At 41.2% G+C, this 17,508-nt stretch overlaps 1 protein-coding gene across 1 annotated transcript in view; it reads right to left on the bottom strand.

Moving 5' to 3' along the window:
* Nucleotides 1-10,184: 10,184 nt before the first annotated feature.
* plcl1 (phospholipase C like 1) overlaps nt 10,185-17,508 on the bottom strand; it is a 119,955-nt gene continuing 112,631 nt past the window's right edge. Inside the window, exon 12 of the mRNA XM_084908831.1 lies at nt 10,185-16,460. Within this exon, the coding sequence (XP_084764957.1) occupies nt 16,254-16,460 (207 nt within the window). The 3' untranslated portion in view covers nt 10,185-16,253. The remainder of the gene's footprint in view (nt 16,461-17,508) is intronic.

The raw sequence follows: 17,508 nt of genomic DNA on the forward strand, positions 1-17,508 counted from the left end.
TCAGTCGGCCTAATTTAAACTCTGACTTTTGCAAGTTCCAATCAGTTACCCTTTTGTCTCAGTTGCTTCCTGGTTACGTTGATGATATTCTGATTTTTTGTCCCCTGTGTCCATATCAGGCAAGTATTGCAGAGTCTCCTAGAGAAAAAGTTGATTGTGAAACCTGAAATATGTGAAGTCCAAGCTGAGTGACCTTTGTTCCTTAGCCGTATCTTAGAAAGTGGACAAGTGAACACAGGCCAGAGAAAGTGAAATCCATAACAGACTGGCCCATCCCAGAAACAACAATAGTTTCTTGGTTTGGCATATTTCTATCATCGAATCTTTAGAAATTACAGTTAGATTGCTTTGCTTCTAATTCAACTCACCTCGTCTTCCAGGCCCGTTATACAGTCATCAGAAGCAAACAATTGTAAATGAGCTAGGTTAGCTATTTTTCAGTCACTTCAGCTTCATCATTACTTACTGCCCAGGCTGCCACAAACCTGCTCTGTTGAACGTGTCTATGTCATCTTTTTTTAGCAGACTCCGACCCGGATGAACTGGAACCCATCCTGCCACCTTCCTACGTCATCAAGCCCTTACCTGGGAGACTGAAAATCAGATCCACCAAGCTCTACAATCTGATCCTGGCTCCCCTAACTGATTGTATGTCTCATTTTCCATGTTTCCATGTTCCATGCTAGAAATAAGAGCAGCACCTGACCACCGGCTAGTCAGCAAAAAGGAGAACCCCAGCCCCACAATATTCTCCAGGTCAGAAAGTCTGTCTGAGATATTCGCTTAAAATTCTTGTCTAAGAAGCTAGCTCCCAAGTGCTTTGGACTCTTTGAGGTGGAGAGAAGTATCAATCCATCTGCTGTATGTCTGAAGATACCTGCTTCTATGAAGAGCCATCCCACCTTTCATGTTTCTTAGTTGAAGCCAAAGTTGTCCAGTCCTCTTGGAGCCCAAGGCCCACAGCTGAGTTAGTACAGGAACAGCATTCGGGTTCTGTGATTCTCTGCAATTCAATGGCAATATTAACAGTATAGTAACCAGTATAGTATAGTATAATATTGATGTGGCTTTTATTTTTCTTAAAAACACAAATAAGGTAAAAAATAAATAAATAAAAATTTGGTTCATTCATCGGGCCGCAATATGCCCAAATATCAAAGAGAAATTAAAAATGCATGCCGTGGAAGAGTTCGGGTCTTAGGAGGTTATAGTAATGTAACCAGAATACACTCAATGGGCAGCCAAGTTAAGCCCGCTGTTGCAAAGAGATGATGATGCATTTCTAAATTAGACACCAGTTACATGCAAACCTTTGTCAATCTATCTGAGAGTGATTGCAGTCAGTCCGAGTTGGATCTTGATGTTAAAACCCAGCAGTCACTTCAACTACTTGCAAATGGATGCCATCCTAGTTTTACTCTAGTGTGAATGAGCTATTATGTAGCTTGTGATATCAGGTTAAAAAAAATCCAAGATGACAATGTTCAAAATACTGAAACACCACTGGGTAATGTTGTGAAGTTCTAAAACTGGAGCAGAATTGTTAACTTCAGAGCTATTGTTACTTTGTAGTAGAATTAAATACTACTCGACATTAATACAAATGTTTGTCAGAAATTGCACAATAAGCTTACCTGTTATATTACTTTTTTCTTTAAAATAAGGACAAACCTATTTGCTGGAAGAAAAGCCCTCTCTCTGTCCCAGAGGTTGTTGTCTTGAACCATTAATTGCTGGTGCAGCATGGGACTGTGGGAGCTGTTGCTCATTTCCCTTTGTTGGAACGCCTGGTTCATTAAATTGACTGAGCAGGATGGTTTTGAGGAGAAAAAGATGATAGTTTCTCAGGGTAATAACAGGCCTCAGGATAAGCTATGTTTAAAAGGCTACCGCAATGGCTACCCAGCGCTCCCATGACCCTAGCTGCTGGGGACGGCACTGGCCAGACACAATTAGTGGTCACAGATACCTAGGTGCTTGTGTGTTTGTATGTGTGGGTGGGTGGATGCTTGCATGCTTGGATGGATGGGCGTGTATGAAAATGTGTGTGCACATATACTGTGTGTGTGTGTGTGTGTGTGTGTGTGTGTGTGTGTGTGTGTGTTTATTTGTAAGCCCATAAAACCCACATTCCAGATTCAGTATCAGTGTCAGTGGGTGTGTTCACCCTGTCTGTCTGTTGATGATGGCTGTGCTTACTGTCAACGTGTCCCTGAAAAACAACTGGCTAGTCTGTGGGTCAGTGGGAATCCATCTGCCACCTAAAGCTAAAACACAAGGAGATGTGTGAACAATTTAATGCATTACATTTTCTTTGCTACACGCCTTACTTTAAGGAATATACAGTCCAGAGGAAAACAGGGCTCTTTCCTTATGATTGTACACCAGTACCCCAAAGAATATTTGTCCACTGGACTAGTTTTTGGACACTGTCTGACTGTGTGTGGGGCTTTAAGAGCTTCTTCTCTGGTTCATTTCTCTCAGATTAACAAAAGAAGAACATTTCACTTTATCACAGTGGAACAAAAGCAGATATGGAGCCAAGTGTGCGCAGTGAATGCGGGGTTGATCTAACCAATTTGGCCTCGTGGGAGATGGGAAAACTGTGTTTGTGCATAGATGAGTTAGTCTATTTATTTATTTTTTACAAGTTAACTTAAACCAAAGAATCAGGATTTAAAAAACAGAAACATATGGAGGTTTGTCTCGTAGTTTGTCCACTCTGCTCGCTGAGGGTCATTTAAGAAGTTATACTTACTACATGTTGAGTTCAAGTTAAACATGAACAGAGAAAGCACGAGTTCTTACATTTTTGATTATTGAGTGTCAATGCAAGCATAATCATCATTTGTCCTTTTCTTTCACAGCAACAGAGAGGTGGAGGGACAAACATATTTATACGATTATGATTAAGCAGTCAGAAAGCTGCATTGCATTCCTAACTGACACACATTAGGCAGAACCATTGCTGCAGGAATCACAGGCTGTAGTGACGGCCCTTGTTTCAAACCAAATTAAATAGTAACATTTTTAGTGTATTTAGCTTGTTTTGTTTAAACTGTAGTTTCTTTTGTAAATGCTTTCTATGCTTAACCCTCCCAGCTGCATAGCATTTGTAGTTTAACTGATAGATGTCCTAAAATATCCACAGACTTCAGGACTTGACTGGATTTGCATTTGTGTGGGTTTTTTTCTTGTTTTTACAAAATGTGATGTTCACTTCAGTTGCTCAGCGAACCGTGTCGAGGCTCACGAAAGCCTCTGGTTAGCTTCACTGTACCTGCTCGGGACCGACAGGCTTTCCGAGACTTCGTACACACAAACAGCCCAGCACAACCTCTCGCTCCCTCTCACACACACAAACAGTTCTGTATGGCAGTTCTATTGGGGCTCTTCACATTGTCCAGACGGCCCAGTGTCAGGCAGTGAAATGAATGGCTGTTTATATTAGAAGGCTGGTTTAATGAATTAGACCCACAGCTCCTCTGTGTCAGCACCAGGAACACAGAGACCAGACCCTCTCCCTTCCTTACCCCTTATGCACGGCAGGGGGCGGGGACACCCTGATTGCATCCTGTGGGACGGGTGACTCAGGGCGCCCGACGGCGCCCCTCTAAGGGCTCCCTGCTTATTTACAAAAGGCATCTGGCAGAAGCTGTGCATGGACCCTTCTCTTGTTCCACATCCCCCTTTTTGTTAAGCTCACCTATCACATCTCCCCCATAGTAGCTGAGATGGGCAGAGGCTTGCGTGTTTATATACACGTGTGGGAGGGTGAACCAAGTGGAGAGGATTACTGAGCAGCTCGCACATGTTTGAACAAATATGTATACAACATGAGGTTTGCCACCCAGCCGTACATATATACAGGCCTCCAATGAGACCCACCTCTGTTTCTACTCACTCTGCTGAAAAAAGAGAGAAAGGTGGATGTCACCCCACATCCTCATCAGCCCACTGAGGAGAGGAGTTTCTGACTCTGTGCCTCGGGATAGACAAGGACTAACAGATGGAGAGGAGAGGAAGAAAAGAACACAGGAGAGGAGGCAGGAGGCAAGTGAAAAGGAGAGGAGGAAGAGACTATAAGAAGGGAGCTGGATGGGAAATGGGGAGACGAGGAAAGGGGAAAAAGGGAAATGAGCAGAGAATACAAGGGCCAAGGGTGTGAGGGAAGGAAACTAGGAACAAATGTGAAAGGAAAGCAAATCAGGAAAAGAAAAGAAAAGAGTATGAATGAAAAATGGAAAAAGACAACTGAGGAGAGGAGGGAAAAAGTAAAGGAAGCAAAAAAAAAGGAACAACAGAAAATAAAAGAGTTGACAATAAAAGAATAATAACAAAAGACAACAAAGGGAAACAAGTAAAAGAGGAGTATGAACAAGGACACCCGAGGAGATGAGAAAGCAAGAGGGGGGAAAAAAAACTTTTAGAAAACAAATGATGGGCAAAGAAAAGAGGAGAAACTCAGAGACAGGAAGGTAGGATGAGAAAGAACAAAAACAGAGAGCAGGATAGATGCAGACAGAGGGAACAAATGAAGGAAATGAAAAGTGCAGTTAAAATTTGTAGAAAAAACACACAAGGATCAAACACAATCACAACATGGAGTCAGAGACACACATTTTATAATCAGCAAAGCTTTTTCTCCCCACACACTCCAGCCTGCACAGTAGTAACATGCTTACTGGTCATACACGTGAGCTGTGAAATGATTCCACCTCTTCTTGGCTTAAAAAAAAAACAGTAATCATTTTTTTTGGGAGGGGGGGTCTCATCTCCTCTCATTTTCTTTTGTGTTCACCCTCGTCTGGTCCCTCTCTCCTTCTCATCCCCGTCTTTAAATTACCCAGCATCCTGCAGAGCTGAGGAGCCTCTCAAATTGCTTTTGTCCATTTGCTTACGACAAGACCCAGGGACCGTGTGTGTGTGTGTGTGTAGGTTTGCATGTATGTATGTGTGAAGGGAGTCTGTAGCAGCGGGGTGGTGGGTTGAGATTACTGTAATCATGGGGTGCTACCTGTTCATTAAACACACAGTGGGAACTCTGCTTACAGCGTTTAGGAACCAATTAAAGCAGAACAAGCTATTAACATTAGCAGCATTAGCTAGAGGAGTGTATGCATGTGTGTGAGTGAGAAAGAGGAAGAAAAAAAGAGTCACTACAATTCAGTATGCAAGTGTTTCAATCACTTGTAAAGGACTATGTGACTAACAGTGACTGATGAGCCCGAAAACGTGCAATCAAGAGAGAAAATAAATGAAAAGAGTAGAGGAGGAGGGATGATTCAGGAGGATAATGGGAAGTGGTAAATTCAAACTTTAGCAAGTTGTGAATGGCCGTGATTATAATACAATATCTGTGAAGATGGTGTGTGATTGCTCAGGTAGGGGAGGAGGAACTTGTCCTCCTTGAGAAAGGGAGGGTATAGAGAGGTGCGACATGGACTCTGGTGAGCGTAATTATCCGTATCTCCAAGCTCCTCTCCAGCTGGCACAATGGAGAGTGATTTGATAGAGACGAAATGCCTTGATGGGGCCTCGATCTTCATCTCCTCAGTTCATGAAACTCATTTCTGGGATTCATCCAATTAGAGACAGTTTCTGTCTGTGACTTTGGAACTTGGGCAAAAGCAAAGGATTCATTTGTAATGCTTATCAGGCTGCAGTCACTAGAGCATCGGGGATGATATTAAAAGTAAGTATTTGGCTGACAAAGTTGTAACAGTGTTTACTTCTGTTGGGCGCTTTGTTTGGCTTTTAGGTCGTAATGATGCTTATGACTTCTTACAGGGTTATTTTGTATTTGGTATGTCTCTTCCTCATTCAGTTTACTTCCTGTCAGCATCTGACCAATCACAAACATGAACAGGTTAATGAGAGCAAGAGAACATAAAACTGTTATGTTTAAATAATATAAAGAGGTAAAAAAAAAAAAAATAGTAGTCTGAAAGCAACAACTATGTTAGGTACACCTGTTCAACTGCTTGTTGATGCATATATCTAATCAGCCACATGGCAGGAACTTAATGGTCCAAACAGCCCGCTGAACTTCAAACCGATCAGATCAGAACAGTGAATAAACCTTATGTGATTTGAATATGTCACTGTTGTTGGTGCCAAAGGGGCTTGTGTGAGTATTTCCTGGAATTTTCCCACACAGCCATCTCTGAAGTTTACAGAGAAAGTTCAGAAAAAGAGAAAATATTCAGTGAGCAGCAGGTCTCTGGGCAAAAATACCTTACGGGTGCTAGAGGGCTGAGAAGAGTGGTTTCGACGATGAAAGGAAGACAACAGTAACTCAAATAACCACTTATTACAACCAAAGTATGCGGACGAGCATCTCTGAACTCAAAACATATCAAATCTTGAAGCAGATGAGCTACATCAGCAGAAGACCACATCGACTCCTGTTAGATAACAACTTGAACTTGAGGTTACATTAGTGTGGAGAATATCTTTTTGACACATTTTGATCCCTTAGTACCATCTGAGTGTTGTTGCTGTTTGTCCATTTATGAATCTTCTTCCTGCTTCCTGATGCTTTATCAATAAAATTGACTCAGTAGCTCCTAAAAATAAAGTAAGCATTCTCTGTGTTAATATGGATTGACCTCTCCCAATCCTTTTCCTCATTGTTTAGCTTCTCTTTGTGTTGTGTTGTGTCACGGGTCATTTGGATGCTTTTTTCATGCATTCATTATTCTGTTTTCCTCCCTATCACCTGCTAGGGTCTGACTTTGTTTTGGTTCCGGTTTTGTATGAAAAACAACACGGCGGTGACAACCCAGAATGCATAGCAATTCCTGAGCTGACATATGTTTATGTACATACAAGTCGGCCAGTTTGACTGGTGCAACTTTGTTTTTTTTTTTAAATGAAAAGGAGCAGTTGGTAGCATTGAGTTTAGTTAGCAAGGAAAATTCAGAGAATACCGTGATCCCCAGATGGCTGCCCCTCCCTGAGCCTGACTTTGCTGAAGATTTCTTCCTGTTAAAAGGGAGTTCTTTCTTCTCACTGTCACCACGTGCTGCTTAAATGGGGATGTTTGATTGTTGGGGTTTCTCTGTATTATTGCTGGATCTTTACTTTAGAAAGATAAAGTGCCTTGAAGTGACTGCTGTTGTGATCTATCACAGTATAAATAAAATACAATTGAACTGAACTGACAGAAATGTCATTTTTAGTTAGCAAAAATAATAGCCTAAATTATATTATAACCTATTCTGTCAGTGCGCTGCTATTTGCACTTTCATAACTCTGACAGTCCATCCATAGACTTAAAGTGGGTCCAGAAGTCTCGTCGTCCTACATTTCAGTAAAAGCTGCAGTTGTTAAAGATTTATTAGTTCCAAGTCCAACAGGAACAGATCAGTCAGATTCCAGAGCAATGCACACCTGCACTCAAGTATCAATGCAAACAATGACAGTGCCCACTGTAACATTTTTGTACTACTAAACAAATTGCACCCAAGCAGTCGCTTAAAATGGCCAGGCCATTAATTATGCATGACATTAAGCCATAAAACATTTTAAAGGTCTACCTAAAAATCATGCATACAGTTGCCACATACCAGGACCAAAGGTTTTATAATTTTTTACGTTTTGGCAAGGGGACTGAGTTGGTTTTGGAGCCAGCAATTTGAATAGCTTACCAGTATTTAGGCCAAAGCTATGTGTTGAGTCATGCTACGTCACATGGGCTAAAAATAAATGAATAAATGATAAACCTGACACGGGATAAAGGTTACACAAAAAATAAACAATTAAAAAAGACACTACACTAAAAATTGAAACCAGAGCTCGTGTTTAGATCAAGCAGATTGAATTTGATCTGAGGAAAGAAAGAAAAAACACTTTTAAACTAATAAATTCAAGTTGTTGTTTTTTCATCTAATTTCTCTCATCTTAACTTTTCCATCAAAGCTTTACTCTGTCATATCTCCTGGGTGCCATATTTAATACCCATCTAACAATGGACCAGATAATGTCTCAAGTATAATTGTTCACCAGCAGAGGTAGAAACATGCAGTGCCATTGTCTGTCTTCCTTTTGTAGTTAGTTAAAAGGTGGATAAATAAGATGCAATTTAGAGACTTTTAAGACATAATTTTTTTCCTCTTGCCTTAATCACTGTGAAATTACCTCTGGGTGAGGGCTGTCATTAAAATAGAAGAGGCACTTGCTTCTTGGATGCTCGAGGCAAGCATAAAGCGCTAATAGCATAGTGCCTCGATGGCACTGACGATTTTAACGGGCTCTGTATTATCCTGCTGTGCCTATAGCCGTGGCTACACCACCCGCTCGCCGAGGATGTCTTATGATGGTCTATTTGTAGATTGTGCCAGCTGTTTCCTGTGATAAATACACTGTAAAAGCTGCTTCATGATATATGCAGAGCCATGTAGTTTCATACTAAATGTATTTTTCTGAGAACCTTTACTTTGATGGCCCACTTAAACTAGTTACTGCTTTGTCACACTGTACTGGAGCTCAGTTAGTATTACCCCCTAGTACAATCTAAATCTTAATCTCTCACTTTCCCTATGAAGTCAAAGGCAAGCTGACTCCCATCGTCGACAGTTCCTTGTCAAAAGAGCCCAGCTCTGGCCCTGGGTTTATGTCCCACAGGGTGGCTTCTCGCCCTGGGCTAGAGGACCCCGAAGTGACATGGACAACAACCTCCAGATGTTATCCTGCATTAGGACCTGACAGCTTGCCATGTCACTGCCTACACTACCACGCAGTTCCATCACTTCCCATCTGCTGCCCAACACCTCTCGAGGGAGAGAAAGTGGGTGGGGATGGGAAAAGACTGAGACTTTGCTGCCCTTCATTCTAGATTAGGAGACTAAACATCACAACACTGACAGATCGTGCTGGGAGGGAGGCAGGCATCTGATTTGTCCCAGCATCCAGCCAGAGTTATGAAGAACCATCTTCGGCCCAGAAGACCAAGGAGTCCCTGCAACACATACGGGCTCAGCACCATGGAGCTGAATCAGGCTGAGGCAGGCTGACTCCAAGTTATTTAAGAAACTTCCATTTACATGGGTCAATATGAATCTGACCCCAATATTACATGAGTCACTAGAGTCCTGTTGGATATTTGGAGATCAAGAAGATGGAAGCATGGACATTTCTAATTACTTTTATTTTATGTTTGTTTTTACAATTTAAATATTTATCACCTTTGACTAATGATAGAACTAATCAGCAGATTAAATAAACAAATGTAATAACTGTTTGTTGTATCCCTAATATGAACCTTTGATATATAAGTCATAATAAACAGAACATCTGTGAGTGTTTGGTCAGGATTCTATGCAGTGTTGCACCATGAAATTAGAAAGGCTCAACAACATATATGCACAAAAATCAAAGATGTGGAAAAAAAAAACCCTAAAGTCATAAAGTGGACATTAAAATAAACCATTGAATGGTGGGATAAGTTTTGCCCAATGAGAAAATAGCCTGATGTTTGGCTCCCCCTCGTGGAAACACAGAGTAACATCATGCACAGGACATGAACCTCTCAGTATCTCAGGCCTGCTACTGAAGAGCAGTTACTGAGGACTCGCCACAGCCATGCTGGCACAGCTACACCTGTTACTGTACTAACATCTGATGTTGAAAACAAACAGTGCATTCATGTGTTCAACATGTATTTTAAAATGGCATCATACGTTGTATAAGTTATACATTTACTGTTTTTCCTGTGTTTCTTTATCTGTGTCTCTATTTGTCCTTAAGTTAATGTCTCCTTTGGTCATTTCCTGTTTTATTTTGTTAGTCACGTTCATGTGTTTTTTCTATCCCCCCCCCCCCCCCCCCCCCCCTCCAATACACACACACACACACACACACACCAATCACCTGCCACATCCTCACTGATTTTGCTAATTCAATAAAACTTTGCTGTCAGTAAGCTCTGGTGTTTTTGCTGCTAACCTGTCTTTAAATCTGTCAGAAACTACACTTCCATCTTACAGCCATGGTGTTTGTCTGTGTGCATACCAGCAAGCAAGTATAATCCAAGGAGAAACCTCTGGAGCCGTCCCGACTTTACAGCATTAGAAAAGACTTGCATGACACCATGCCAAGCCCTATGACAGTTATATGTTAGAGGTGCATATATTGTAAACATACCTACAGCAGGACGAGATCAAGAATGCACGACCAGAAGATTTGGTCAGGAAAAGAAGTCTTTATTTAGCTGGGATACATACTGTTATATTTGATTATTAGTCAGATAGAAAACACAGTAGCTTTTCAAAATAAAAGCAAGGTCCATTTAATTAATTATATATATTTATAGCTTTAAAACACACTTCAATAAATATTTTTTCTTCTTTTGGTCTTTATTTCTCCTGTCAGCTTTACAAAAACATACAATGGACTATGAGAACAGTTGAGGGAACTGCACTGGTTTAAAAGGTCAGTGGTGCAGATACAGGCCAATACACACATTGTAGATGCCACAGATATTAGCCTACGAAACCTAAAACACCTTTACACATTTCCAAGTGTTTCACATGTTTGTCCACGTCACTACGGCAGGTATAAACAACTCTCCGATTATTCACATGAACGTTAAGCGCTATTTGACCACTGGTAGCATCACACACGCTGAAGAGTACAGGGAGGGTTAGCTCTAAGTTAAGACACATGGATTAACAGGTACATTGCAGTACAATTGTAGCACCCATCTTTTACATGGCTAGTCTACCACTCCCACACCTCAAACTGACACCTTATGGGTGAATGGTGGCTTATTTTAACCTTGCATGTTTCCCATTATTGTGTTTCAATCAGACAGACTCAAGTAAGAACACTTTTTGTTGATATTGTTTTGTACTGAATCATTACAGTGGAGGGGAGGGCAGAGTAAGCACGATTCATGGAGCAGCAATTGGCACAATAATGGGAAATATCTGAAACAAACCAGAATTCTGCTTAAATATTGAATCACAGTGAGAGAGAAATCTTTCCGTGGATGTGTTCCCACTTTTGAAGTCATAAAGGGAAATAGCTTCAAGGATCCGGGAGCAGCAGTGGGTTACAAATGGGATGCAATGCACTGAATGTAAAGCATTGTACTGAATGGTGACTGCAGTACCTTTGGCAGAGGTAAACACTGAAGTTTTAATACTGCAAAACATCTGACATTGGCCATCATCACACGAGGTGATGTGAAGACAAAGCGTACGAGTGCTGGGTTAGCTGAACCCTGCGTTTGTGTTGGTTTGCTTTTCTTCCCAGGATAATGCCACTCTTTCTGCGAGCTGAATTCAGTGACTACAGATCTTCATGACTGACCTCACCCTTGCTTGAAACAAACTACAGTGAACGACATGCTCAGCTTTATTAACTTGTGCGCAACAAAAGCACAATTTCGTTTTTTTTTTTAATTAGCCCCTTCTAAATGTACTTCAAGCTTTCACCAGCAGGTGGGAGCATTTTACCAGCGGGTAAACACAACAGTAATAGATGGTTAAAGACTGAAAGGTTGTTTCTTTAAAATCTGCTGAAAGCTTTGGTTATTTTTTGAAAAAAAAATTTAAATAACAAAGTACTTGTTAAGTACCTTTAACAAAAAAGAAAATGTTTTTGTGAGAAAACCGTGTGCTACTGAGAAGTCCCAAGATGGTTTTGATTGTTGCACAGTGTTGCACTGATCACATTAATCACAATGCACGTAGTGATGTCGGTTTGGTAGCTTCTTGAACAAAAAGGGTTTTGAGAAAGGGAACTTTCTCTGTTGTGTTGATGAAAATATTGCTCGTTTTCTGTCTGCTTGCATCTGTAGAATAATATCACTGATAAAATAAACCTGAGCAGGATGTTCACTGAACTGGTTTAACCTGGAAGCTGACTTTCATACCATACAGATACCAAATGAAAGCAATAGCTGCCTGGAAGGTATAAAAGGACATTCATTGGAAAATTTCTCATATGTTTTGCTATTATAGAAGTAAATGGGTTCGATCAAGCGACAAAAAGAAACAAAGATCTGGTTCATTTGATTCATCCAGCTACACATTTGGGTTCAGTTGCAGATTCCTGACACGCCACAGAGGTCGAATTCCAAAAAAAAGATCAAGCAGCCATTTTTCTTGGCTTACATACTGCCTTTGTTCAATGCATCAGCTCAGTGATCACGAGCTTTATAAATAGAGCATAAAACTCATTACGTCAAAGAAAAGTTTATGATCTTCATAAAAGTTTCTTGATATATTTGGACAAGCAAACATTTGAAGGTGAAACAGTAAAAATAATAATACAGGGCCTATTTTAAAAGAAGTAAAACTTAAAATTATTATTTTCTTTTTGTTTTTTGTCAGTTCCATCATAGAAAACGTAATGTCCATAACATTAGGAGCTCCCATTTTTATCGTTCTGCTGTTCTCTGTGCTCCTGAAGACTTTGCCATCATACTCACAGTTGTGAATGTCTACAAATCTGGAAATTGATTTCATATGTTTTCCAACTTATATGATATGATATTATGATATTATATACACCATTTGATGCAAAGACAAACCAGGATTTTAAGTCTTGCAACTAACGGTGCCACAAAAAGTGTTTACTGTTTGAAAAAGAAGCTCAGAACAAAACTGGCTGAGTTGCTCAGTCATTATATCAGGAATGACCAAAGGCAGCTTCGGAAGAAGAACCTCATGAGAACTATGGAGGTGGAAATAATCGGTTTGGGGTTGCTTCACTACCTTAGGGACTGTCGATTCCAGACACTGATTCAGCTATTAATTATGTGTGAGATCAGAGACTGATTGGAATGTATGCAAGGCCCTTTTGATGAGGTGATGATGTAAAGACTAGAAAATCAACAGGGGGTGGTTAAAAAAGAAGGAATGGAGGGTTATGGAATGAGCTAGGAGACAAAAGTGTTTTGTGCACAGAGTAGCGAAGTACCACGCCATTTATCATTTATCAATACTAACTTCAGATGTCAAAGTTTACATACTTTATGTTGAATAAAAAGGGTTAATTTTCACCGTGGAGTCCTCTAAGACAGTAACATCATCTGTGCACAAACTCATCAGCCTAATAAGTTTTTAAACCCTGTGTTTTTCCTCACACCCCGCCTTTAGGCACTGTTTCAAAGCTCATCTAGTGTTTACTTGTCCAAATATATATATATGAAAAAAAAAACTATTTCCGTGGGATGCTAATATTTTTTCACATGATGAGTTATTCCAAGGATAAGCTTAACTTAACAGAAAAGCTAGTACTGTGGTTTGTTTACCTGCAGCTCACAGACCATTAATGCAGAGAGATCCTCCCTGCAGTCCTGGAGAGCTCTAGGCAGTCAACACCTCCTATGACCCTATGAAAAAATTTACAAACTTGCCTCTTGGGGGCAGTAATCCTCCACAGAGGACCCGAAACACCAGCAACCGAAAACCAGCATCATTGGGTCAGGAATTAGGGCACCGTTGTATGGTGACAAACATAAGCGCTCCAGCACAAACTCACATCTTGAAGCCTCCAGTGAGTCAGAGTGTTATTAATAGACCCAAACAGCAGGTGCTGTCACCACGTCTACTGCTCCCAGCCAATTACGAAGCTCTGCAGGTGTGCCCACCGACCCACACATGCAGCCAATATCAGACACTTCTTCTATTCTGCAACCTTTGCTCTCTTGCCATTATTTGTTTTCTACTTTGTGAAGCCCTTTCACAGGCACGCACACACTCACACACACCCAAAGAAAAACATGGAAATGTTATTAGGTCAGCTTCCTCCTGTGGCTATGACTCAGTACACCAGCTCCGTCACTGCCCACCTGGAGTCTCGGGAAGAGCAGCAGGAACAAGAGGATGGAGAGAAGTAGGGGGTAAGAAGGAGGTTATTACAAAACACGGCAGACTCATTCAGAAGATACAGTAGCTTTGCACATACACGTCTGCACAGGACTAAGTCAGTTAGTAAACCCTGTGCTTCTCATTATATCTTGTCTACTCTAAAAATGCCACTGGCTGTTAAGCTCCAATATTTAGCCGTGGCCCACGTACCTGCTCTCCTGAAAGGGAAAAAGAAACATTCAAAATGTCTTTTAGTCTTAAGTTAGGTTAAGATGCCTCCTCCTTCAAACACGGAGGTGGAATTTAAGTTGGTTGGCACTGGATTACAATCACAAGTCAATCCAGCAGAACTAAGATGTGATTTTTATTGTATCTCAAACAAAATTAAGAAAACAGTGTTGTTTGCAAAGGTACCTATTTTCTGTCATTATGGTCCCAGCGGTGGCTGCTCTTATTAAACGTGGCCAAATATTCAAATGAGTGAGTAAGCGTCTGCTTCTAACTGCTCTAGATGCTCTGTTTCACACAGTTTTTCTACTCTTGGCTCTGTATGACAGGCTATCAGACAGGACAGGATTTACCTAATATGGCCATTTGAGGCACACAGCTCTTTGAGCAGAGAAGCCCCAAATCTGCAAAGGGCAGCTGGTCAGAAGAAGTAAAACAACTTTATAAGACAAATAAGGATTATTTTTATTTACCATAAATCACGAAAGCCACTCTACTAGAGTTCTGGAGTGGAACAGGCCCACTTTAAGACATGTCACCCTTAAAAAGCTTGAGCTGAGAGTTTCTGGAGTCATGCTAGATTGGTCCCACGTGCTGCTGAGCCTCACTTCTATGGAGTTTGGTTAAAACCCAGCATTGCCAGAGACAGATACAACAGCAGAGTTTAAGAACAAGTTTCCCCGTGTTAAAAAGAAGCACACATTAATGCTCAGAGACACAGAATAACACCATCACTGACACAACCATGAGCAGCCCCTGCCACACATCATATCACATGTGTTTTAGTTGATTTCTTTTATAACTGAGTTGCACAGTTCATTCTATTGTTGAGTTATACAGTCTTTGTGTATTACTTTAGTTGAAATTATTGCTACACCAGTGTAGTCAACTTCATCCAAACTGCAGGAAGCCGCTCTTCCTCCACAGACTCTGAGCTTTCATTACACCACATGTCAGCATAGTGAGGTGGTAACAAGATCCACACAGCAGACATGCAGTACTACATACACATCCTCTCCAATTACCACACTAACAAACAACAAATGCCAACAGCCCCACAAGCCATTGCGTGGAGATAATAAGAACCTGTGTGCGTGTGTGTGCAAGCTTCTGGTGCTTTCTTTGCACAAACACACAAACCAGAAGGGGAAATGTGTGAGTGTACTCGGAGTTACAAGGGCATCTAGTAAGTGCATTAATCCTCAAACAGGCCAGATAAGGCCTACAGAGGTTAAGAGATTGCAGTCTGGAAAGAAGCAATACATTACACAAATGGCTGGATTGATTTGACCTGCAACCTTTCCAAACTCCCAAACCTCATTAATAAGCCTTCATATTTGAGATAAGATCCTTTTTCTCCATCTGAAGCTCATTTTGTTCGAAAGCTGTGAAGAAATTAGGCAGACGCTGCTATGCTTTTTAAGGAGAACGAGTCAGAAAAAGGATACTTCCACTATTCAGGTGAAAGGACAGAGGTTAGTGATCACAACACTAACTGTCAGTCATTAGTATATACTCTACTTGATCGGTGGTCATCCTAACTGGATTAAACCTCAGTTTTCCTTTTAAATATTAAGCAACTGCAAACGTTTCTGCAGCTACGTCTAAAATACTAAAATTCTAGGCTAACGTAATCAGCAACTCTCCACCTGTGAGGTTTTCTCAATCTGTTATTGCACCTTTCCACCATTTCCAACACACACAGGCAATTTTGCTGCCTTCCCAAGGGACAGGCCAAACTAACAGCTCTACATTCGCTCCTTTCCAAAACTTCACCTCTGAAACGAAACACCAGTAATATGACGGTCATCATCAGAGGCTCCAGTGTCACAAACTACTAAGTTGTCTCTGATTTCCTCATTAATGAGGAAGAAACTATTGACTTTTAAATGCTGATTTAAGCTCTCAGAAAATTAAGTTCCTGTGTTTAACGTCTTTCTTCCACCGGCAGACATTCATGAGGAGCCTCTCTGCAGGCTGGACTCACCGTAAGGCTTTAGTCTACACATTTACTGCACTGTATACAGGAATACACTCTAGCATAGAGAAAATCCTCCAGTCTAATCTGTTGCTTTACACACCCAGGTCCAGGCTTTTCTTTTCTTTTTCTGTCTGCTATCCTCTGTAATTACTATTTTCAATCCCTTTTCATCTTTGGCAGTGTGTTGGACCCGGGGGGGTGGGGGGTTGGACAGGTGGGTCTCAGATGCGTCCGTTGCCGTGTGTGCTGCTTCGGCGGCCGGACAGGGGGTGGGAGGAGTAGTGCAGCTCAGCTGTGGAGAAATTGGAGGATGAGGAATTGGAGGAAGAAGAGGAGGAGGTGAGTCCACAGGCTTCACAGGCCAGAGCCAGCTGCCTCAGGGCATCCAGAGAATCCATCTTAGCCCCACGTAACAGATCGCTCTGTCCCTGCAGCACAAAGGAAGACGCGTGAGTCTGACTCATACCTGCAAAGTCATGAACTTCAATGAAAGCAAAAGGTAACATTTAAATGAGTTTTATAGTCTTTTGTTATTAGGGACGGGTGTATGCAGGAGGGTGTTGGGGGGAATTCTCCTCGTATGTAAAAAGCTGACATATTCTGCTCATTTCAGGCTCCATATGTTTATTCTTGTTCTCCCCTGTAGCAGCTCTGCACAATCCCAGCTCCAAACAAGATTAGGGCTGCCACGATTAGTCAACTAGTCACGATTACGTCGACTATCAAAATCGTCAACGACTGATTTAATAGTCGACGCGTCGTTTGAAGCTTTGTAAGAGCACAAAAGACGCAGGAATAAGTAGTAGGATTTAAGAGTGTAATAACGGACTGAAACAGAAGATGGCAGCACTGCATGTACAAGGATGCCAGCTGCCATTAAACCCCGAAGAAGAAGAAGCAGCTCTGTCCCAGAATTCATAGCGCGGCCCTGCTCAGTTTCCAACAATGGCGGCAGCTAGTTAGTTTTAATATTACTCTTATTATTCTTTCTGGGTCACATAATAAACGTTTAACATATTTTCAGGGGAGAATGTAGCTGTGTAAACCTCAAATATCTGCTCAGTTTATCAAGACACCACATATTTTCAAAAGCGCTCCGATGTTTTCGGAGACGTCTGTTACCCACTAGCTCGATAGCTAGCCGGGGGCAAGGCTCACTAGAGCCCGTGAGAACACTGAATCGTTTTCAAACCCACCGCCGTCTTTCGCTACTCGGGTTAAACATATATAAGTCACTTAGATAACTTAAAAATTTTATTGTTTGGCTTTTTTTTTAGTATTTTATTTGTTCCTGAGTAAATCGGTTTGGCTGAGATCAAAGTTATAGTTTTTACACAGCTGAATGAACGTCAAGCAGACAGCTGATTATCAGAAGTGTGAAATGCTCGAGAATATACTCCGGTGTCCCGTTATGTTTTAGATATCAAGGAGTTTATTAAACTTCACCGAAACAATCTGCAAATTTCATTAAAATTT

The sequence above is a fragment of the Perissodus microlepis genome, chromosome 16 (assembly GCF_051167445.1).
Source record: "Perissodus microlepis isolate ML-2025 ecotype Zambia chromosome 16, ASM5116744v1, whole genome shotgun sequence".
NCBI classification, from domain to species: domain Eukaryota; kingdom Metazoa; phylum Chordata; class Actinopteri; order Cichliformes; family Cichlidae; genus Perissodus; species Perissodus microlepis.